At 43.8% G+C, this 24,168-nt stretch overlaps 1 protein-coding gene across 4 annotated transcripts in view; it reads left to right on the top strand.

Annotated features, from left to right (window-relative positions):
- Ttc39b (tetratricopeptide repeat domain 39B) overlaps positions 1 to 23,949 on the top strand; it is a 120,338-nt gene extending 96,389 nt beyond the window's left edge. For all 4 annotated transcript variants that reach the window (XM_036179103.1, XM_036179102.1, XM_036179104.1 and 1 more), the window contains 10 exons: positions 961 to 1,069; positions 1,654 to 1,721; positions 1,807 to 1,866; positions 3,530 to 3,691; positions 5,007 to 5,098; positions 7,518 to 7,644; positions 10,362 to 10,470; positions 15,281 to 15,395; positions 17,208 to 17,324; positions 21,905 to 23,949. In XM_036179103.1, the coding sequence (XP_036034996.1) occupies positions 961 to 1,069; positions 1,654 to 1,721; positions 1,807 to 1,866; positions 3,530 to 3,691; positions 5,007 to 5,098; positions 7,518 to 7,644; positions 10,362 to 10,470; positions 15,281 to 15,395; positions 17,208 to 17,324; positions 21,905 to 21,995 (1,050 nt within the window). In that variant the 3' untranslated portion in view covers positions 21,996 to 23,949. The remainder of the gene's footprint in view (positions 1 to 960; positions 1,070 to 1,653; positions 1,722 to 1,806; positions 1,867 to 3,529; positions 3,692 to 5,006; positions 5,099 to 7,517; positions 7,645 to 10,361; positions 10,471 to 15,280; positions 15,396 to 17,207; positions 17,325 to 21,904) is intronic.
- The last annotated feature ends 219 nt before the right edge of the window (positions 23,950 to 24,168 follow it).

Raw genomic sequence — 24,168 nt, 5'->3', positions numbered from 1 at the left:
CGTTCTCTCAAGAGTGCCTGGTTTCTTAGGTTTGAGATAAATGCCGTCTCTTCCACAGAGTGCTCCCTCAGACTTTCCCAGTGAGGCTCGAGTGTTTCCAACTTCCAGAATCATCTATTCATCTTTTTGATGGTGCTCACTCTGTCCCATAGATAGTTAGTTCCTGTCTCACCCTCCCCACTGAGTGGCAGGTCTCTACAGGCATAGGATCCTTTATTCTTGCCCATCGTAGTGCCTTAAGCTTGGACCTCAGTGTGGTTTTCTGTGGTGATGGGGATGAAACCCAGGCCTGTCTTTACACATGGTTGGGTAAGTGCTCTATCATTGATACAAGTTCCCAACCAACTCAAAATCACTAATTTTATCAAAGAAATACAGTATTTCTTGAAAATGAGCAGTTTATTCCTCTCTCTAGAATCACATAACGGATACAGATTAGTTTGATCCCTGCTGCTTTGACCCAATACAGTGTAGGGGAAGGAAAGGTCTATTTCACCTTACACTTCCAGGCTGCAGTCTATCATGAAGGGAAGGCAGGAACCTGGAGGGAGGAACTGTGTCTGTTTGCTGATGTGCTGTATTACTTGCTCATAGGCTCATGCCCAGTTAGCTTTCTCACCTAGCCCCACACCACCTGCCTAGGGATTGGTGCTGCCCACAGTGGGCTGTCTTCTTGTATCCAGCACGATCCCCAGCAGACCAGTCTGAACTAGGCAGTTCTTCCATGGAAGCTTCCCTCTCAAGAGTCTCCAGGCTGGGTTATGTGGACAACTAAAGTTATAAAAGGATTCATCAGATTGTCTTCTGCCAGTTTAAAATGTGAAGTTTGTTTCTGTCTAAGTAGTGCCATTATTCCAAAAGTACACGGAGGGCAGGACATATGAATGACACGTGAAATTTTCTAAACGTACTCTTTTCAGTCAGATTTTTCTCTTTCTGTGATGCAATTGTTCTCCACAGGACCTGGGCCTTCTGCAGCTACGGGAAGGGGCGTCAGGAAGCAGCATGCGGTCCCCTCTCTGTTGCCTTACCATCCTGGCTTTTCATACCTACATCTCCCTTATTCTTGGTAAGAGCTAGGAGTCTCTGTGTGCTTTTGATTTGTTGAGTTGCAAGATAGTGAGGATTTGTCATAGTGATCTTTGGCTGAGACACTTGACTGGTTGTTTCCACTGAACATTTTTAAAAGTTACTTATATTTACGTATGTGTTTATTTTATGTGTATGAGTGTATGTCTGTGCACCATGTGCATGCCTGGTACTCACAGAGGCCAGAAGAGGGCATTGGATCCCCTGGTCTTGGAGTTACAGTCTATTCTTAGATAAGATTTATGTAGTAAGCTGCTGAATTGTACCACATTCATGTTAGATTTGCAATTTTTTTTTTAATAAAATTAAATTTGGAAATAAAGTTAGTTAGTATTGCTTTGAAAAGTAGAAAAGTCACTGGGAATCTGAAATAGCCACTTCCATTCTTAAGAATTTATCGGCCCTGGAGCTCTTTAAATCCTGTACTTCTCAGATGACAACAAAGACAAAATAATCACTTTTGTCTAGTCCGTGCGTGTGGGTTGTGCATTAGTGACATTTGGGGGTTGGTCGTAAGTGTGTCCATGTTTCGTGAGCACTAAGCCGAGTCTGTTCACTTTCTAGGTACAGGAGAAGTGAACGTTGTGGAAGCGGAGAGCCTCCTCGCACCCTTCCTTCAACAGTTCCCAGACGTACGCTCCCTGTCCAGTGGCGGTCTCGGCCCGGGTCCACCAGCCGCCATTGTCTGTTGAAGTGTGCTCTTTCCTTTCTCCACAGGGCTCGCTCATACTGTTCTACCATGCCCGAATCGAGCTGCTGAAGGGCAATGCTGAGAAGGTAGGCATTATAGCAAGGGTTACCTGGGGCAGTGTCTGTGGGCCAGGTGCTGGCCTTGCACAGTCATTCAACACAAGTAAATTTGTCTGTGTGGACTAGAAAAATAAATTATCATCTAATTCTGGAAAACTGAGCTTTTACCTTCTACATATATGTTGTCATATTTAATAACTTTCCTCAATTCATGTTTATACATAAAGTACGTGAAATAGCTCATGCTAGAATGTATAACATAGTTTTAAAAAGAATGTGTAAAATAACACGTGGGCAATCTAAGGGGTTTCAGAAAACTTTGACTATTACCTATTTCTGCATTGATTTGGGAACCTCTCTTTTCCCTGTGATGTAACTGCTCTGGTCCCTCGTCAAAGGAACTAGTTGGTTAATTCCCTTGAAGCAGAAGAGAAGAGTGTGTGTGTGTGTGTGTGTGTGTGTGTGTGTGTGTGTGTGTGTATGACACTCTTCTACACAAATGAGAGCAAGTGTTTTTTTCTATTTATATTAAACCTAGATCTTCCTCCAGGTCCATATATTTAAGCCTCTCTCTGTTCATTTTGATGGCTGTATTTCCTTTGATGAGATGGATATTTATACTTGCTGGTGATTGGCCACTGCCCACTGTCACATGTACATTTCTGTGCAGATACATCCCTACAGAATTCTGGGTCAGATGGCACCTGCATCTTTGTCGTCCAGGCAAATTGCCTTTCATCCTTTAGAGTCTTTCAACATAAACTTCTGTAAAGAAAGGAGAAACAGACCGGAGAGATGCCTCAGTGGTTAAGAGCACCTGCTGCTCTTGCAGGTTGTGTTTCCAGCACACACATCCAGTGGCTCACATCTGCCTATAACTCTAGGTCCAAGGGATCTGACACCCCTTTCTGGTCTCTGTAGACACCAAGCATGCATGTGGTGCACACACATGTGTGGTGCAGGCACTCACAAATACACATAAAAATCAATAACTCTTTAAATATGAGAATCTGTATTTCTAGTGCTCTTTGTCAGATCGGGAAGTCTCTGTTCGATCATTTTTTTCCCCATGTGATGAATGTAAAAAAAAGAAATTTTGACTGAATTTTATTATTACTCTTATTATTTGTTGTGCTTGTCAAATCTAGGGTCTTGTGTGTGCTGGGCAAGTGCTTTGCCACTCAGCTACATTCCTAGCCCAAGCTTCAAATTCAGTTAACCAGTTTGTAGATTTGTTATATGTTTAGTGATTATTTATTCTTTTCCCTGATTTGCCTGTTTACATCTTTATCAGTTTTTCTGATAAAGACTCATTTAACCTTTTGCTGATTTGTGAGCAGTGATGCCTTCTCTTTGCCTACCCAGTGCCTGGAATTTTATTTAAAGCATGTTTTGTCCAGTGAGGTTCTTATGCTATTATAGCGTGTGTTTTATGAAAGAATTGGCATTTCTCTCTGACTTGGAAAGGGGCTTTCGTGTTCCTATGATATAACGTACAGCGTTCCCTCACAAACTGAAGTAACATGGCAGAGTCTAACTGTACCGTCAGGAAGAGAACATAGTGTCATAGTGAGTGGCTTAGTGAGTGTTCATTCTGTTCTTTCTGTACAAAGTGTTTTGTGTATTTTCCCATTAGGTTATTATCCTTGTCTAATGTCTGGATGATGAGCTTTATGCAATTGACTTACAGGCTCAAGAAACGTTTCGAAAATGCATTTCAGTTCAAGAAGAGTGGAAACAGTTTCACCATCTCTGTTACTGGGAGTTGATGTGGATTTATATATACCAACAAAATTGGATGCAGGCGTATTATTATTCAGACCTACTTTGCAAAGAGAGTAAATGGTCCAAGGTAAAGTGTCCTACTTTATGCAGTGTCTTCTGTTTGCTACATGGCCATGGTGGTTTGTCATTTAAGATTGATTTTTTTCCAGAGTATGCATGGACACTTTCTCAATTTAGATACTGGAGGAGGAGGAAGTGGGCTGCTACATAATCACAGGCCTGTCCTCAGCATTCCAGGCTTAAAACCGCCCCCCAAAGTGCTCTCCAACGAGCGTTTTACTGCCAGGATAAACTGTGTGTAGGTTTACAATCTTTCATATCAATGTTGTAATCTTGGTGATTTTTGTAGACTTTTAGTACCCTGTGACCAAATTCGGTGATAATTAAAGTTAATTCTGAGCCCCTTTTGAGACTTTGGGAGGAGGAGTTCATCTTTTGTCTGTTCTCGGCCACTCCCCACCTGTGATGGCACAGTCCTGTCATAGGGAACGGAACTGAAAAGTGTTGCTGTCATCTGATACAAACTTTTTAAAATAGTTTCTGACATTTTTCATCAGTTTTGACAGTTGTGCACATGTCTTAGAGCACCTATTTTTCCTTTTGATTTCGTTTTTGGTCTTTTGAGACAGAATTTCACTTTGTAGCCAAGGCTAGTCTGGAACTCACCATGAACCCTGGGTTGACCTTGAATTTGTTGACCTTAGACACTGCTGCCTAAGCTTCCCGTGCTCGGGGGTTATAGACCTGTCATTAGCTCCACCAGAGCATTGCAGCACTTCACTAGAGCAGAGAGCTAAAGCCCATGATTGTTTCCTTTTTTTTTAATTTAAAAATGTCAGTTACACAATGTACGTTTATCATGTTTCCCTTCCCTCAACTCCTCCCAGATCCCCCCTGCCCACCCTACTTTATGTTCTCCCCCTTTCTTTAAAAAAAACAAACCCATAATCATAAAAATGAAAATCAAAACACAAAGGATCAATAAAACAAAAATCTCAGAACAAAACAAAAATTCAACAAAAACAAACAAAAACCAACCAACCAAACAAAAACCAAAAACATGGAGTTCGTTTTATGGTTGCCAGTTACTCCTAGGCATGGGGCTACATCCTGCTCTGGAGTGTGGTCAGTATACCCAGTGATACTCCATTGTAGAAAACTGATTTGCCCTTTCCCAGCAGGTATCAATTGCAAATAGCTTCTTGCTTAGGGGTGGGGCCCCGTACCCACTTACCCTTCTTCATGCTGGGACCCCGTTGAGACAGACTGTTGTTAACCTTGAAACCTTCTAACGTGAGGTCTAGAAGGTTTCTAGGTTACTTCTGTCTGCAAGGTTAAAATGTCATGCTCTCTAGTGAGCCCCTTCTTTGTGTTTCCTCAAGGCAACATATGTGTTCTTGAAAGCTGCCATTTTGAGCATGCTTCCAGAGGAGGATGTGGCGACAACTAATGAGAATGTGGTGGCTCTGTTCAGGTGAGCACAACGCTGTTTCTGTCTCAGGGACCCTGGGGGTATCAGACACATCTGACTTTCTCCCTTCACACTCTACTTCGGTCGTTTTTAATTTCTCTACTAACTGGTATGGACACACTTAAAGTAATAATTTAGCTGAGAGCCAGCATGTTATTCTTCAGCATGACTTTGAGGTGTGTTTGCCTGTCTGGGAATCATGGGCACATACCGTTAGACTTGTTTTCTAGAATTAGGGTTTAATTACCAGAGCTTTGCGCCTGCTCTTTCACACTGGGGTTATTTCCCTCCTCATTTGAATCTTTCAGTTATATAATTGGATATATTTTTGAATCCTTTCCCTTGTTTATGCATTCATAAAATTATGCATAAGAAAGAGACCCCCCAAACATACAGTCTTTCCCCATGAACATATAGTCTCTCTCCATCTTAGTTTCATTTTCATGTGCTTAGATTGTGTGTGTGTGTGTGTGTGTGTGTGTGTATGTGTGTGTGTGTGTATATGCATTATGTGTAGGAGGGTGTATGCACACCCAGGTGTGTGTGTGTGTGTGTGTGTGTGTATCATTATGTGTAGGAGTTTGGATGCATACCCAGGTGTGTGTGTGTGTGTGTGTGTGTGTGTGTGTGTGTGTGTGTGTGTGTGTGTGTGTGTATATGCATTATGTGTAGGAGGGTGTATGCACACCCAGGTGTGTGTGTGTGTGTGTGTGTGTGTGTGTATCATTATGTGTAGGAGGGTGTATGCACACCCAGGTGTGTGTGTGTGTGTGTGTGTGTGTGTGTGTGTATCATTATGTGTAGGAGTTTGGATGCACACCCAGGTGTGTGTGTGTGTGTGTGTGTGTGTGTGTGTGTGTGTATCATTATGTGTAGGAGTTTGGATGCATACCCAGGTGTGTGTGTGTGTGTGTGTGTGTGTGTATGTGTGTGTATATGCATTATGTGTAGGAGGGTGTATGCACACCCAGGTGTGTGTGTGTGTGTGTGTGTGTGTGTGTGTATCATTATGTGTAGGAGTTTGGATGCACACCCAGGTGTGTGTGTGTGTGTGTGTGTGTGTATCATTATGTGTAGGAGTTTGGATGCACACCCAGGTGTGTGTGTGTGTGTGTGTGTGTGTGTGTGTGTATCATTATGTGTAGGAGTTTGGATGCACACCCAGGTGTGTGTGTGTGTGTGTGTGTGTGTGTGTGTGTGTATCATTATGTGTAGGAGTTTGGATGCACACCCAGGTGTGTGTGTGTGTGTGTGTGTGTGTGTGTGTGTATCATTATGTGTAGGAGTTTGGATGCGTACCCAGGTGTGTGTGTGTGTGTGTGTGTGTGTGTGTGTGTATCATTATGTGTAGGAGGGTGTATGCACACCCAGGTGTGTGTGTGTGTGTGTGTGTGTGTGTGTGTGTGTATCATTATGTGTAGGAGTTTGGATGCATACCCAGGTGTGTGTATGTGTGTGTGTGTGTGTGTGTGTGTGTGTGTATCATTATGTGTAGGAGTTTGGATGCATACCCAGGTGTGTGTATGTGTGTGTGTGTGTGTGTGTGTGTATGTGTGTGTGTGTGTATATGCATTATGTGTAGGAGGGTGTATGCACACCCAGGTGTGTGTGTGTGTGTGTGTGTGTATCATTATGTGTAGGAGTTTGGATGCATACCCAGGCATGTGCAGAGGACAGAGTATGACATTAGGAATTCCACTGTACTGTTTTCTGCCTTATTCCATCTAGACAGGGTCTCACTGAATCTGGAGCCAGGCTGTTGGCCAGCAAATCCTGGTGACTCTCATGTCCCCTGTGTCCACCTTCCCATTTGACTGGGTCACAGGCACATGCGTGAACCAACCTGGGTTCTGAGGATTTGAACTCAATTCTTCACACTTACACAGCCGGCACTCTTACTGAGACATCTCCCAGTTCCAGTACCTTAGAATTTTGAAAATACTAAATCCTGAAATGATTATTTACAAAATTACCTATGCTTGCTTCGCTATCTCACATCTGCATAAATGGATGGCTTCTTCTGAGACACATTATGTTATAGATCTGTGCAATATCTGTGTAGAAGAACAAGAAATACACTAATGTACACTCTTCTCTTTTCTGCTTACTTATGGAAATGGACAGTTTTATACCTAGATTAGCCTGGACTATGCTTGACAACTGTGAGACACTAGCTAAGCTGACTAACAGGAAATATGTAAATTAGTGGCTGTCCTGGAATTGTGCATTCATATTACCTGAATATACGACCTAATCGAGATTGCTGGTCCCAACCCTAGGACTGCTGATTCAGCTTTGGGGAGCGCCCAGTAATGTGCATTTGGAACAGGTTCCCAGCTGCTACTGGCCTATGATGTAGGATGAAAACCTCAGTTGTGAATAATATGTGTGCTTACTGGCTTTTCCCTGGGGATCTTCACAGACAGGTAGATGGCTTGAAGCAGAGGATCGCGGGGAAATCTCTTCCAACTGAGAAGTTCGCCGTAAGGAAGGCTCGTCGGTACTCACCCTCCTCAGGTGCCCCAGGAAAGCTCGTCTTGCCCGCCCTGGTACCTGTTTTTATTCACTGTTTACATACTAGAGATGAATTCACTATTGAGAGCATCAAGGAATATATTTACCTTTGGTTGTGAAGCTTATAGCTCAGTGAAGAACTAGTGTATATTTATACATAAATTAATTTTAAAAATTGAAAATTTTACCTGAGGCTTTTTGAGTGGCCAGTATGTTCTAGACATTGTGAGAAATCCTGTCACTTGATTTTCATCGGAAAGGGAACTGCAGTCTCAGTTCCATGTTTCAGGTAAGGAAGTTGGAACCTAAAGGGAGAAGAAGATGGCTTCACTAAAGTGGAATTGAATTACAAAACAAACCACAAATTCAACTTGACATTTTCTAATAGCTATGTGCAAAGAAGTCAAAGGAAACCTTTAAGGAATACTTTTTCATGAATATAGTTTGTTTAATCTGGGCATGGCAGCTCATACCTGTAGTCCTAGCATCTGGGCCACCGGGGCCAGACAATTGCTGACATTTGAGGCCAGCTTGGGCTGCATAGTGAATTCCAGACCAGCCTAGACTACAGAAAGAGACCTTCACAAACCAGCTGCCTTCCCCACCCCTGAAGTATGTCTATCCCCTGTAAGCAAAACTTCGCCATTTTGATGTGGAATTATAAAGGAGGAACCTCATCCCTGAGCTGTGCTATGTCCTTTGACATGGCAGCCTTTCATAGACATGGCTATCCCACCAGAGGAACTTCCCTTTGGACTAGTGTGTTCCACTGCCGAGGGGCCCTGGGCTGCTGGCTGCTCCGGTCCCGATTGAGCTAACCCTAACCCTAATCACCTCAGTTTGGGCAAAGCCTCTGTGAAAACACAATTTGGCTTGGATTTTTAAAATAAAGCCTTGTTTTGAGAGTGCGGGATATGCCACAGCGCCATGCCTCTCTGGCCTTGGCACAGGAAAGCGTTCCTGGTGTCACAGTCCACCTTGTGGTTCGTTGTGTGAGCCTTTTGTAACTTGGGGGATTTTGTAGTCATTGTCCTTTGAAAGTTATGTAGCATTCTCCAGTTTTTCTTTTTGTCATAGATGTGTTACAACGAACATCATTTACATGTACATGTAATTCTCTGGGAATGTTTTCAAAGAAGTGGATTTCTTAGTTGAAGGCTGTGTGTTAATGTTTGGATAGATAACGTTAAATTTCTTACCCCCCCCAATACTGTATCAATTCAAATGACTGATAATACATCCTTCTTTTAATTTGCATTTCTGTGCTAACACTTGGGTGTCTTTGTGTGCTCATCAGCTTTAGTTTTTTCTGCACCGTTGTTTATGTTCATCTTTAGTTTCACTGGGTGAATTTTGCTTTGTTGCTAACTCTCACAAGTTCTTAGTGTGTTTTAAGAGCAATAAGAATATAGCCCCTGACGGTTCAGACAGGAGTAGCCTGCAGCTAGCACCTAGACCCAGTGTTCCCCAGAGAACCCGAGGATGAGAGTAACAGGGTGGGATAGAAGTAGGACGGACCTGTGTCCTGAGCACAGACAATAGCAAGAAGACTGTGCTAACTAACCACAGACTGCAAACCCCTCCCGCTGATGCCTCTTGTTGCCCTAAGCGGTTTTAGCCCTGTTCCACATTCATTGATATCAGGTGGTTTGCATTGTCAAAGAACTTTCTGTGTCAAAGAACTTGCCAGAAACTTCACTGGCCCATTTTATTTCTTTATCTCATTAATACTTAGACACTGGAATATCTAGGACTCTATCATGGTTTGAGCCACTGAAGGTTGGTGGGTACACAGTGATGAAGAATTGCAATTGGTTATACCTAGGGATGTTGCCACAGCCTGTTTTTCATAAAAAATTCAAACCAAGCTTGCTTCTTCCTTTGATAAATACTATATCCATAAAAAAATTAAAATCTTTGGTTTAAAAATGTCATCACTGAATGGTGCTCTTGGTTTCCACTGCCACAAAGCCAACCTGATGCCATCATTTGCTGCTTCGTTTCCATGGCTGCCCTGGCGAAGAGGATTCTCAAACAGTATCTGTCGTATTTTAAAATTCATGCTCATCATATACCCTTCAAAATATGAACTGCACTATCTGGACATTAGAAAAATATTTTCAAGCAAAAACACATTTGCTTTTGATCCAAAAAAAATTCTCATCTGTTAGCCCATTAAATATAATCTGCAAGGAGAAGTCATTAGTTTACATCTCAGGAGCTGTCATTCAGCCATATGGCCTTTAAACAACGTGTTTTCTGCATATTGGATCATATTACTGGGCCGACACATGTTTTTAATGATATAAAAGAACCTGAGCCCAGTAAAATAAATATTCCAATGATCATTTCTAGTGATATGCTTGGAAACACTTTATGTAAACAACTAGCAGACATTTTAAAATATTTCCCTTTACTTAAAAGCAACAACAAAAATTTACATTAAACAAAATTGTTCATAGTGTCAGTTTAAAATATTATTTTACTTCTGTATCTATATTCTATCCAAAGGATTGTATGCTAGTAGATAATTAGTGTGTGTGTTTGTTGAATGAATTGATGAATTTTTACCAAGGGTGTAAGATACATGCTCACTTAACTCAGAGCCTGACAGACAAAAGGCATATAGTAAACGCAGGGGAAATTATGTCACTGAATTCCAAATGAAGAAAGATTAGAACAAGATCTTGACTGTCATGTTGAAGTCCTTAGCAGACAGCCTCACATAGGCTTTTCCATTCTTCTTCCTTAGGAGATGATGTACGTCTGGAATGGCTTTTCAATAGTGAGCAAAAGAAAGGACCTTTCTGAAAACCTCTTGGTGACTGTGGAGAAGGCTGAGGCAGCTTTGCAGAATCAGAGTAAGTGCAGAGTCTTTGTCTCGGCTCTGTCTCCTCTTCTGTGTCTCCCTGGTGCCCATCTGCCCGTGTGGATCTGTGCATCTCAAGAGCAAGGCTTGAGCGTCTGGTGTCTGGGTGGTTGTCTTCAAGATAAAGGGAGGATGGCACTTTTTGATCCATCAATGGATGGATGCCTGCCACAGAAGACCATATGGAATGTTGTGCCACCGTTATGGCACAGCCGTGGTGGGCCACTTTGAAGACAGTTTGCCTTTTTGCAAGGACTTACCTTTCTTTTCTTGTCTTTTTCTGCTGCTGTGACAGAATAATGCAGGCTGTGTGATTTATGAGGGGAAAAGTGTGTTTTCCACGGGTCCGGAGACTGGGAGGTGCAGGATCAAGGTGCTAGAGCTGATGAGGAGCTGCTTCTTGCTGCCCTGGAGCATAGCAGAAGCATGGCATGGAGAGAGACTGAGACACACAGCACGCATCACCACCCTCTCGAAGCTCTTCCCTCTCAGTTCTGGCTGGGGACAGTTAAATCTCAGTATGTTTTAGCACCTCTGTGTTGTGGTTTGAGTGGTTCCATTGCTTTATATTCAGACCCACAATGCATTCTGTGCCCTCTTCTGGACTCCATGGACACCAGGCATACATGGGATGCACAGACATACATGTAGGCAAAGCACTGATATGCATAAAACAAAATTAAATAGTAGCCCATCTAACACAGATAATCTTTGCTATTTTATTGTGAAATTATTTTTAAAAGAAAAAGATTTTCTTTTGTGGAAATCAACACAACCACATCATTTTGAAATTGAAATAAAATGGAAGTATATCAAACATAAGATTTAGAGCTGTGCAGTAGTGGCGCGCGCCTGTAATCCCAGCACTTGGGAGGCAGGGGCAGGTGGATCTCTGAGTTCCAGGCCAGCCTGAGTTTATAGAATGAGTTCCAGGACAGCCAGAGCCACACAAGGAGACCTGTTTTAAACCCCCCTCCCCTCCAAAAATAAATAAATAAATGAATGAATGAATGAATGAATGAATAAATAAATAAAATAAGATTTAGGGACCAGAGAGATGGCTCAGTGGTTAAGAACACTTGCTTCTCTTACAGAGGACCCAGGTTCTATTTCCATCACCCATATGGTAGCTTATAACTGCCTGTAACTCCATTTTCAGGGGACCTGACCCTCTTCTTTGGCCTCCATGGTCACCAGGTGTGCATGTGGTGGTACATATTATATGCAGGCAAAATACTCATACGCATAAAATAAAAACCAGTCTTTTTTAGAATAAGATTTTATGAGATGGACTTCTCCAAAAATTCAAAATTTTGAACAAATTTAGTAGTGCTCCTTGTTGTTCAGTGAACTTAACTACAGATAGCTCTTGCCTTTATGAGAATTCTCTAGATTAAAGCCTGCATGTTTACAAATTAAATGGGTGAATGGATGTTCATGTGAGAACTAGAAAACTGAAGGCAAACATTTCTGGAGGATTATGTGAAAACAGTTGTAGGATGTTCCCCCCGAAAAACAGCCAGCTCTCCTCCTCTGTTACCCACCTCCTCCTGCACAGACGGGTTGGACTGAGTAGGATAAATTTCCATGCACGAACCCCCAGGCTGATGTGCTACTGCATCTTCCCAGCTCCCGAGAATGGAGCCCTTGTCATCAAGGGTCCTGAGTTTGTGAATGACCGTTGGGTGTTCCTCTGAATGGACTCTTTACCCTCAGATTATCTTGCCCTCCATTGACTGGGAAAAAAAGAATTAAAGGAGTCGTGTTTGCATCATATACTCATGCACGTGAAATGCTTAGAAACCAAAACCACTGCCTTGTCTGTTTCTGTCTCTAATGGCGTCTTCAGATGAGAGACCCAAGCGAGTTCTGGGTAAATGGGCTGAGACACAGGCCTGCTGACCGTCCTGTCCTCTGTTCTCCCTTGGTAAAATAACCGGTTCATTGTCAGGGTCACCTATACCTCACTGCACATTAGGTTTATAACGGTTTTTAGGACCATTGATCGATGTGGGAAAATCATCTTCCCTGCCCCCAAACTCCTGACTCCTGGTAAATAAGCTCCCATTCTTCAGAGTGAGAGGTGGAGAATCTGTAATTGGAAAATTGAGTGACGTTCTAAGCCTGAGGTTGTGGGGGCTTCCACCCCAGCCCATTCATAGGTACCATATTAGATGTATGCAGTTCTGGTTTTCAATTTGCCAATGTGGCTAAAGAGCAGAGGGTAGAGGGTCCTGTTGGCCTATTGTAGAGCCTGGCTGTAGTAAGTAAAGGTTGGTCATCCACACAGAGGGCACAGCCTAGACACAAGAGCACTTGGTGACATGCTCAGAGTCGGCATGTGGTGGAGTTTTTGTCCTGTTTTCCTTGGAAGGCTAACCAAAATTCATCATGTAGCCAGAAGCTGGCAGCAGACCCACTTCGTCTATCACTGCAGTTAATTTGTGTGGTGACATTCTATAGCAAATAGAGTCAGTTGCATGAAGGAAGGTAGAACTGCCTGGCAGCTTTTTACGGTTCAATCAGCTTTCACACGTATTGGTGAAATTATTAAGGCCACTCCATGTAGTTAAAAGGAGGTTTATTTTGTGGGGTAACTTACAAGTGAAGGGATAGGTTGCAGGGTCTGGGAAAGGTGTAACGCAGTCCAGCAGTGTTCTCTGGAGAACTCTGCTCGGTCTACCTCCAGCGTCCAGGGTCCAGGAACCAAGAGAGCTTGCCCATCCGGATCTTGGGTCTTCAGGGTCCTCACTCGGCTCTGCCTTGTAGGCGTGACAGTTACCGAAGCCTCAAAGCTGGTGGTATTTCCAGGTCAAAGCTGGACCGGCTACCCACTACATCCCCGTGATTTAAAACACAAAAACCTTCTCAAACATTCATTCATTCATTCTCTCTCTCTCTCTCTCTCTCTCTCTCTCTCTCTCTCTCTCTCTCTCTCTCTGTGCATACATTGTGGACACTGGTAGTATCCTTCTACTTACTATGTGGGTTCTTGGATCCAGCTCAGGTTGTCAGGCTTACTGGCAGGTGCCTTCACCCACAGGGCATCTCACCAGCCTTGTTACAGTGGTTCCCCAACCCCTCAGTGGAAAATAGAAACTGTTCAGCTCTCTCTCTTTCATGAGAGTGCACATCATACAGGGGAGTGATCATGTGACAGGCGCATGCCGTGGTCACAGGAAACTGTGGCTTTGCTTTGGAGGTTTGTTGAAGATGTGGAATATGAGCCCCTCTGTCACAGCACTAACTTAAGTTCCCCACAGAGTGACTTTCAAAGGTGGTTGTCTGTGCCACCTTCAGAATCATCATTCATTGAGCAAGCAGATGTTGTCCTAACAAAACGATTAGAAAACTGCTTCTCAGAATTCAGTAGAATGTACAGAACTGAGACTGAAAGGTAGCGTCCAGTGTGGACCTGTCTGTGGACTTGGGCCTGACTGACCTGCTTCTCAGCAGACATCTCTAAAAGCAGTGTGGATTAGGAGTGGGAGGTGTAAGGTTAGGTGACAAGTCAGTAGTAGGAGAAGTTAGAGGTGTTGGTATCTGGTTTCCCTAGTGTGTGGCCATGACTACCAGCGCTTGGCAGTTCAAGGTGAATCTCATGAGTTTAAACACTTAGAAGTGAGCTGAACCTCTTCTAGTTGGGTGAGTAGTGGCACTGTTAACCTCCCATAGGTGAGGTTTACTAACCTCTTCTAGTTGGGTGAGTAGTAGCACTGTTAACCTCCCAGAGGTGAGGTTTACTAACCTCTTCTAGTTGGGTGAGTAGTAGCACTGTTAATCTCCCAGAGGTGAGGTTTACCAACTGGAACACCAGCAGCGTGTGTCACTGATGAGATCTGAGCCTTGAACCCAAAGCATGAGACTTGCAATATGGAGACTTCTAGGGTCTAGTCAGTTCCCTTTACCACCCCTCCACACTCTTGTCACAGCCTGAAACGTGTAAATTAGCAGTCTGTCTTGGAATGACTTCTTTGCCTGTCACTTGCAAAAGAAAAAAAGCAGAAAAATCTTCACGCACGGAACACGTGGCATGGCTACCTTTGACAGCTAGCCGCTACACCATGTGGTTCACTCTGCTTAATATGTACCCAGACTGAGCTGGAGAAGGCAGGATCCTGCCTGAGTAAGGAAAGGAAATCCTTGACGTTCTCCTGGAGCATGGAAGTTTGAGGCGACTTTAGGTGCCTTTCCTGTATTTCAGAACCATTTCATGGCATAATTTTCCCCAAAAGAACATAACCTGAGAGAATTGATAGGTTGTAAACATAATGATCTGGAAGAGAGGTGTCTGCTTCCTGCATTTCCAACGGGTGGGAGGCCATCTGCTTCTCCATATGGAAGTGCTATCCTCTCCTGTGCGGACGCCAGCGTAGTTAGAAGCCAGAACAACAGGAGGAGACAGCCTGGTTCCTCCTCCCTTACCTCTGAGAGAATTAATGAAGCTCATTCTTTATTTAGAGTTCAGATTTCCTGTTGTAGCTAAGGCCACAAAATTCCCTATGACCACCTGAAAAATCTGCCTGTGAAGTCTTCCTTAGTGAATGGGGTAACTGAGTAAATTCAGCGTTCTTCTGAATGAGTGTTTTCCTTTTGTTTTGTACAGTAGGTCAGTAAACTTAGTTTTAAATGGTCCCCCTGAGACCCAACATCAGTTAGTTTTCCTCTCAGTTGGGACTTTTGGAAAGGATTTTGCACTGGCGTGGCAGCTCAGTGTTGGCCTCTTAGAGATGAGGCGCTGGCACTCACCCCAGGCACCACAGAAAACAATGCCCTTTTCCCCTTTGTTTGCTTCTTTGAAGACTTCTCTGACTCCGTGGATGATGAGTGCTTAGTGAAACTGCTAAAAGGATGCTGCCTCAAGAACTTACAGCGGCCCTTGCAAGCCGAGCTGTGTTTCAACCACGTTTTGGAAAGGTAAGAGCCAGCCTGGGGACGAGTTGTGATGTGCCAGGCCTGTATCATGCCACAGCTACGGTCTGCGTGAAATGTGACTTTATGTACTTCTGCTCGGTGTTTGAAGATGACCTGTTTCTTGTATGGATGGTGATCTCTTTGATAGCATGATAGTGCTGCCCTGATGAGCCCTGGAGCAAGGGTGAGTGCCTGTGGGTGAACTGCTGGCCACTGTGGGTTCTCTCTGAAGGCTGTAACTGTGCGCTTTGCACAATGTGGGCCCAGTAACGGTGGACCCTACCACTGTTCATAAAGAACTGGAAGTTGCATCTAATGTCAGATCTCCTGGTTTTTATACATTGGCTCATTGTTTTTAAAAATCCTGCAAGCCATAAAGATGGAGGCCATACAGTGCCCTTCCTCAGGACAGTATTTATGAGAACGTAGGGCATAGTATCTAGTTCCCAAATAAGATGACCTACCGGATTTGGTGAACACACTAAAGAACTATCTATGCGGTTCTAGTTTATTGGTGTTTTCCTGAGGCTCAAGGGCCAGTGACAACAGTGACCATGTGCTACTTGCTTTGTTGTATTGACTCACAGGGAGTCATTTGGGTTAAATTATGGAAGAGTTTTCCTACACCACTTCCTTTGGCTTCTGCCAAAGCCACTGTCATGTTAATATCACGTTTAACAGTTTTTGGATCTCTTGAGCAGTGTAAATTTGAATTGCAGATTTCTGTGGGGACTGGCCTATTTGTGGTTCATTTCCACAGAGATGTGTTTGGTTTTTTCTTGGTGTCAAAAGTGCAGGGAAAAGGAGGCCATCATCTGTCTTTTTCCTTACCAGTGAGTGGCTTTCTTTTCATCTACTTTCTCCAAGGGACAGAGTCTACCTTCCACGCTTAGGGTGTTCAGCTCCAGCCACCTGCCTTCTATGGGTCTGGGGTCTCACCTCCTGCATGCATGGAGACTCAGAGTCTCAGGTCCCTCTGCAGACCCCAGGGCTCCGTCAGCACAACGAGTCTTCCTGTCTTACTCTTACTCGTCCTTGGCATCTGAGAGTAGTTTGGGTTATAGCCTGGTAACCTGCGCTATAGATTATTACCATTGTTAATTTATTTTAAACGTTACAAATTTATTTAAATTATAAATTTATTAAAAAGGTTACAAATAAAAATAAAAACCACACACTAAAATTACCATGGCACAAAAACTATACAAGTCAGTGAACAGTCAGAGTAGCCATTCAAAATGGAAGCTGTGGGGTTTCACATTGGATTTTTTGCTTTTAATAATCAATATATTTTTGTGTACTTATCCACCACCAAAAATGAAAAATCCATTACAGTTAGAACTAGAGAAACAGTTCACTCCAGATTTAAAATGCTGTTTGTTACTCAGGCTTTTCCCTGAACTTCTAGTTTTCATAATGATGCTGAGGCAGGACCCCCAGCCACAGAGTCATTGATGTTTTGAAGAACTCTAAGACTTAAGCACAAAGGAAATTGATGCCTTGTTAAACACAAAACTAACGAGACTTCCTTATCACTGAATGTAGAGTCACATGCTCATGAAGATGACCTTGTCTTCTCTAGGTTCATCTGGAAGGTCTCTGTGTGTATTGATCTGTCTGAGAGGCAGTGCCACACCGGTGCTGGCCGTACATTAAGGAACAAAAGATTAGTGTAGGGAAGCACACATACCTGTGTGACAGCAGCCTTCCTCTGGTGATCGGCTCAGTGTTGTCTGGGAAATGAAGAATGGTATGTGTTTCAAATGATACTTTGTGTTCTGTTAAGACTTACCTGGTTTTCATTTGCCCTTTTAGTGAAAAGCTACTGAAGTATGACCACTACCTGGTGCCATTCACTCTGTTTGAGTTGGCATTTTTGTATAAAAGCCAAGGGGAAATTGACAAGGCCATAAAGGCCCTAGAAACTGCAAGGTGAGTGTGGATGGTCACTTGTCCTGGTGACGTGGAGTGGGAGACGCCAGAGCCAATGCAACAGCAGCAGTGACTTCGTGCTCCATAAAGCTAGTGAGCTAGTGCAAGTTAGCGTGACTACTTTTGCTAACTTGGGTATGGTTTTTGCACATGGGCTTTTGCTGTAGTTGTGCTTTTTTGAGCCTCTCAGTCCATCGCTCCGTGACTACCTAGAGATGTTACATGTGCACCTAGCTGACCAGCTTCAGCTTATTCTCTTCTCTATCAGGAGTCAGCAACCTTTTCTGCAAATGGCCAAGCAGAAGGTATTTTGGCCTTAGAGTGAGTATTGGTTTTCGAGTGTAGGGCGTTTATTGACTACACTTAATATATTGTAAGTAGCTGTGGTGTAGAGGATAAGTGAGAAGTGGGTGTGACTAAAGCTGGTCTTGGGATCATAGTTTTCTGACTAGCAGATATTGTCACACAAATCATATCTGCCATTCCCTTCAAGAACCTCTGATCATGTGAGACTCTCTTCTTCTATGGTAGTTCCAGTGTCTCTTGTCATTTCTGCTAGATAGTGGCTCGGATTTGTGGTCATGGCCCACTTTCAGGCACAGCCCTCCAGTCTGTTTGTCTGGAGCACTTGGGGCAGTGAGAAAGAATGCCATAAAATCTCCAGGTCAGTGAGTCTAGTAGCTCACACTTGTAATCCCTACTGTAATCCCAGGCAGCATTGCCGCAAGTGAGAGGCTAGCCTGGGCTACAAGGTAAGCCCTTGTGTCAAAAACAAACAGCAAACAAAACCCAAAACCAAAGCCAAAACTTGTAGGTCATAAATAGCTTAGATGATTTCTGGTTTATTTCTTGAGATTCACTGAATGCCTGTCACATGCCAGATACAATGAAGGCCATGGAGAGGCTGCTGTAAACTCGGCAGGGAATGCTCTGCAGGGTTACCTCGGAGAACATACTGAGTCGTCTGCTGAACTGTACAGTGTCTGTCTGGGGCACCTGGATGTTAATGGAGTTGAGAGTCTTTGGAGGAGGTGATAGTACAGTTGACACCAGCATAGATTAGCTAGTTTGGAGAAGATCGGTCACTGGAAGGCTGTGTAGGGAGCATCCTGCGCAAGATGTGGCTATAGTTTGGTTAGTAGGTGGTCAGTGATACTTTTTTCCCAGCTGGTGAACACGCAGAGAGCAATAGGTTGTTGTGAAGAAAGCATTATATCTCAGGGCTATAATACTTACAGGCGGCTGCTAGATATCCACATGGAGAGGGTGAGCGGGTGAGGAGAGAGGCAGCTGTGTTCGGTGCTAAAGTTGGGGCCACATGGACACAAACCGCAGTCCCCAGCACAGCGAGGGAGCTGCTCAAAGCCATCATTCGGAGGCTGTTAAGCTGCAGAGCAGGAGATGGAGGCTTTGTACAGTGCCTGGAACATTCCAGTCTTGAGATTAAGCTGTAAGATTTTGAAGACAAAGATCTTAATAAGACTAAGTGGAGTTAAGAGGATGGTAAGTTGTTGTTGTTTAATTTTTTCTACCTATGTCAAGGTTTACTTAGGGTTGTTCCAAATGGTTGGTTAAGTGCAACCTATGGCCCAGAGAATCCAGAACGTGCCCACAAACCTGAAGCCTACATAAAGGTAGAAGGAAAGAGCCAACTCCAGAGTTGTCCTGTGACCTCTTCACGGGTTCTGTGGCATGAGTACCCTACCAATACATCATATACACATCCAATAATGATGATGAAATCAACATGAAATCTCTGAATTCGTACAACTGGTTATCAGCTAAGAAGCATTCAAATATGAAAAGCCAAAAATCAGAAAGTAGTGAGAAGGGTTGCTAATGAATGCAGCTGCCAAGAAGTCGAGCAACATAAGACCAAAGCTATAGAGGTCATATGTGACCTTGACAGGGAAATGAAGAGAGGAATGGAGTCAGCGACTGTGGTCAGGTGGTAGGCATGTTTGCTACCTGTGAATACAGTGTAATAGGGGGAAAAAGCTTTAGTGACATGGTGCCACCAAGTTCTTTCTAGAAGATAAATGGACAGTGTAGGAAGAAGCCGCTTTAAAAGGTTAACTTGTTGGAGATGAAGACAGCTGATGAGGAAGCTGTGGGGACACTGTGCACCTTCAGAGGCAGCTATGGGGACACTGTGCACTGTGCACCTTCAGAGGCAGCTATGGGGACACTGTGCACCTTTAGAGGAAGCTGTGGGGACACTCTGCACTGTGCACCTTCAGAGGAAGCTATGGGGACACGGTGCACCTTCAGAGGAAGCTATGGGGACACTCTACACTGTGCATCTTCAGAGGAAGCTATGGGGACACTCTGCACTGTGCACCTTCAGAGGCAGCTATGGGGACACTGTGCACCTTTAGAGGAAGCTATGGGGACACTCTGCACTGTGCACCTTCAGAGGAAGCTATGGGGACACGGTGCACCTTCAGAGGAAGCTATGGGGACACTCTGCACTGTGCATCTTCAGAGGAAGCTATGGGGACACTCTGCACTGTGCATCTTCAGAGGAAGCTATGGGGACACTCTGCACTGTGCATCTTCAGAGGAAGCTATGGGGACACTCTGCACTGTGCATCTTTAGAGGAAGCTATGGGGACACTCTGCACTGTGCACCTTCAGAGGAAGCTATGGGGACACGGTGCACCTTCAGAGGAAGCTATAGGGACACTGTGCACCTTCAGAGGAAGCTATGGGGACACGGTGCACCTTTAGAGGAAGCTGTGGGGACACTGCACTGTGCATACTGCTGTTTCAGACATTGACTGTTGGAACATAGCACTACTAGTACAGATGGAGCAGCAGGTGATGCGGAAAGACAGCTCTTTACCAGTGCAAAGCACTCCAAGTCACCACTAACCAGACAGTACCGATAGGGCAAACATAAACATACCTTCCCATGACTTGAGGACCATGTCTGCCTGCAGTTCCCCTTCGAAGCATGGGCTTTTCAGAGTGGCCAGAAATTGAGGAAATACTCACTTGTTCTTTGGTAAATCTTAGTAAGAGGTTCATTTTAATCTGTGAACAATATGTCATACTAGCACTCATCAAAGTTACCAAGAAAGTGTGTTTAAAAAAAAAAACAAGATAGAAACACCACTTCAGAGGAGACATCAGCTGTCTGCCAAGTCAGGGTTTGAAACCAGGAGACCTAAATTGAAGCTGGTTCATCCATTTTGCCAATTCCTAACCATTTTAGCAATGAGAGGTCAACACGAGTGATTTAAATCATTGCCTTACTTAGGGTTTCTGTTGCTGTGAAGAGACACCATGACCACAGCAACTCTTATAAAGGAAAGCATTTAGTTGGGGCCGGCTTACAGTTCAGAGGTTTAGTCCATTATTGTCATGGCAGCATGCAGGCAGACATGGTGCTGGAGACGGAGATGAGAGCTCTACATCCGGATCTGCAGGCAGCAGGAAGAGAGAACAACACCGGGGCTGGCTTGAGCGTTTTGAAAGCTCAGTGACACACTTCCTCCAACAAGGCCACACCTAATAGTGCCACTTTCTATGAGCCTGCGGCCATTATCATTTAAAGCGCTATGGTCAGATTTTCAAGTGATTTTTGGATTCTGTGCTCCCTGATTTTCTTTTCCATGGTTCTAGGGATTGACACCAGATTCTCTGTGTGCCAGGCAATTTCTCTACCTCTGTGTCCCACCCTCCTCCTCACTGTGTCCACCCTCCTCCTCACTGTGTCCACCCTCCTCCTCACTGTGTCCCACCCTCCTCCTCACTGTGTCCCACCCTCCTCCACACTGTGTCCACCCTCCTCCTCACTGTGTCCACCCTCCTCCTCACTGTGTCCAACCTCCTCCTCACTGTGTCCACCCTCCTCCTCACTGTGTCCCACCCTCCTCCTCACTGTGTCCCACCCTCCTCCACACTGTGTCCACCCTCCTCCTCACTGTGTCCACCCTCCTCCTCACTGTGTCCACCCTCCTCCTCACTGCGTCTCCCCCTCCCCCTCACTGTGTCCAACCATCCCCTTCTTGTGGTTCCTTCTGGCACTGGTCTAATCGAGTCTTTAGTGAGGAAACCACTGATAACCTGCATGAGAACTGGAATAAATGGTTTTGGGGTCACAGGGTCACCCTGCTGTCTTTATTAGAGCAGCTTCATGTGGGTTTGGGGTTGAATAATGGATTGTTCATGTCCATTATGTTATATGAACTGCCTTAACATTTTCCTCTAAAAGTAGAAGTTGAACCATTGCGCAATCCTTAACAAAATATGCCATGTCCTCGTGACCTTGCTATAGTTGTGCTTTGGTAATTAGAATGTTGCAACTCAAAAATAGGACCTTTTAAGTCACCACCAGGGAAGCTTCTGGAAACCTAGAATGCAGACTCATGGTTCACTTTGCCCCACAGAAGGAATCTGCTTTTTATCCAGTGCCACTGATACACTTGTGAAAATTAGAAAGTAAATTGGAGATCAGAGGGTGGCAGAGAAGGGGATGGGGGATGGGCAGTGGGAGGGGACAGAAGGGGCGGGGAGGGATGCCCTGCTGGACAGAGAAGTGCTGACTGTGTCATTTTATTCTTCATTGTCTTCAGAAACAACTACAAAGATTACTCCTTGGAGTCCAGACTACATTTCAGAATTCAAGCAGCCCTTCATCTCTGGAGAAAGCCGTCTTCAGATTGATTGGATTGATGGGAAAGCACAGGCTGGCATCCCCCCAGTTAACACAGACTCTTGCTGTGGAGATCAGTCAAGGTGGAGCCGTGATCCATGATCCTTTGACTAAGAAAGGAAACTCTGTTGACAGGTGCTTCCTGTCACCTGAGTGGCTTAGTGGTGGTCTACCTATTTTCCCCAATGGAATGACATTCAATATTGTATAGAAATTCTTATTATACTCTGCCTTTAAAAAGAATTTCACATTAGATTTCAATTGAGGGACAAAGTCTTTTAAAAGACTGGCAGGTACAATAAAGTCTAGTTAGATTATTTATTTTTTTAATGTGAAAATTAATATTGTTCAAGTAGCAAATGGCTTTATAAGTGGAGCCATTTTTAGATTGGCTTGTCCTTTAAACTTAAGAGATATTTTATTGCTTAGGATTTAAATCTCAGAGCAGAAATAAATATCACATCTAAGATAATATAACAATGGGTTTCTGAAGGTTCTGGAAGAGAGAAGCAGAGGCTGAGGGAAGAAGATGATACAGTTGTAAGTTCTCGGCTTTCTGCTTTCTCACTGGTTGATATGATAGCATTTCTCAGAAACTATCCTGTATTTGAATGTACCCATATCTGATCCAGTAATAGCGTTCAGCCATGTAGACACATTTCTTATGTATCTATGGGAAGAAAAAGCTGTATTTTAGAACTCCCTAACCTTAGTGCTGAAGCCGGAAATATAGACTATGACTACTTTTCTTACAGGAAGAAAAAATCCCTGTTGCTTTAAATGATATGTAAAATATCAGTCATTTTTATACTAGGATGTGGCTGGGCCAGCGCTGGTAGGTTTTGTTTTGTTTTTTAAACGTCTGGGCTGTATTTTGGTTCTCTGAGTAGGAACCAGAGCTAGAGCATGGAGCTAGAAGAGCCAGGCTCTGGCTACTGGTGAGCAAATGACCTTTCTGGAGTCCCTACACCTGTCAATCACTGTATCTTCCTCACTTGTGAAATAGAAAAAGGACAGATGACTTTAATGTTCCTTCGAGTTTTACAACCATGAATCTGTGTATTAGGTATTTTCAACAATGTTTAGTATTTAATCCACATTCTTCCCATCTGAAATGTTTCATAGTGTTTTTTCGATCCCCCTCCTCCTAATCCACCACCAACAGTAGTTGTTACAGCTATGGGCCAGATTCCATCCAGTGAGGAAAAGCAAACAGTTCCTGAGACTATGGTTTTTACCCCGTTTACTTATCTGGATGGTAGGTAGCTCCACCTTCCCTAGGCGGAGCCCCGAGTTTGTAGTTAGGAGTCCCTCTCTGTTGGGGATTAGTTAACAATATGAGCAAATTACTTACCTTTTCTAGGTCTTGGATTTTCCAGTAGGAATGGCAAGGCAGCACTCCGTGCTCTGAGGCCTCAGTCAGGTGGTGCCTTTGGTAGCCTTCTGTGCATCGGGGAGTGAGCCGGATAGTGACAGCTTTGTGTATGAGTGCAGCACCTGTAAAGAAGCAGCTTGGTCTCTAGGTAACAGGAAATGAGTGTGGGCAGTCAGAAACCTCACGCTCATGCATCTAGCACTGACAGTGGCCTAGATGATGGAGGTGCACCTGCTGTCCCTGCTGCACTTCCCCATGCTCAGCAGGCATGGGTGTCCTGTTACTTAAGGAATCATTTCTTGACCAACGTTGAGGAAGTTCCCTGAAGAAGATGATTAATACACTTGGAGTCAGAGGACCATCCCTTCAGATAACATGGGGGCAGATATCATATCACATTAGTATGAATTATACAGCTAGCTACAGATAAAAGGGGAAATAAATTGTTATGATATTGTAGAAATATGTTCGATAATTATATATATATATATATATATATAATTTTGAAGAAGAGTTTATAAATTCTTTAGAAGAGCTTTAATAACATTATTTTTAAAACATATATATATTCATATTATTAAAGAATATAGCTGGGTGTGGTGTCACATTCCTTTAATCCCAGGACTTGGGAGTCAGGGGTAGGCAGATCTCTGAGTTTGAGGCCAGCTTGATCTACATAGTGAGTTCCAGGCCAGTTAGAGCTACATAGTGAAACCATGTCTCCAAAAAGCAACATAAACAAAGAGAATATATATCCATACTATGTGAGAAACTGTCAGAGTTCATGGTCTACAACAATAAATTCCCAT

The sequence above is a fragment of the Onychomys torridus genome, chromosome 2 (assembly GCF_903995425.1).
Source record: "Onychomys torridus chromosome 2, mOncTor1.1, whole genome shotgun sequence".
Classification (NCBI taxonomy): domain Eukaryota; kingdom Metazoa; phylum Chordata; class Mammalia; order Rodentia; family Cricetidae; genus Onychomys; species Onychomys torridus.
Note: the sequence above shows the minus strand (reverse complement) of the source record. Positions and strands in the feature narration are given on the sequence as shown.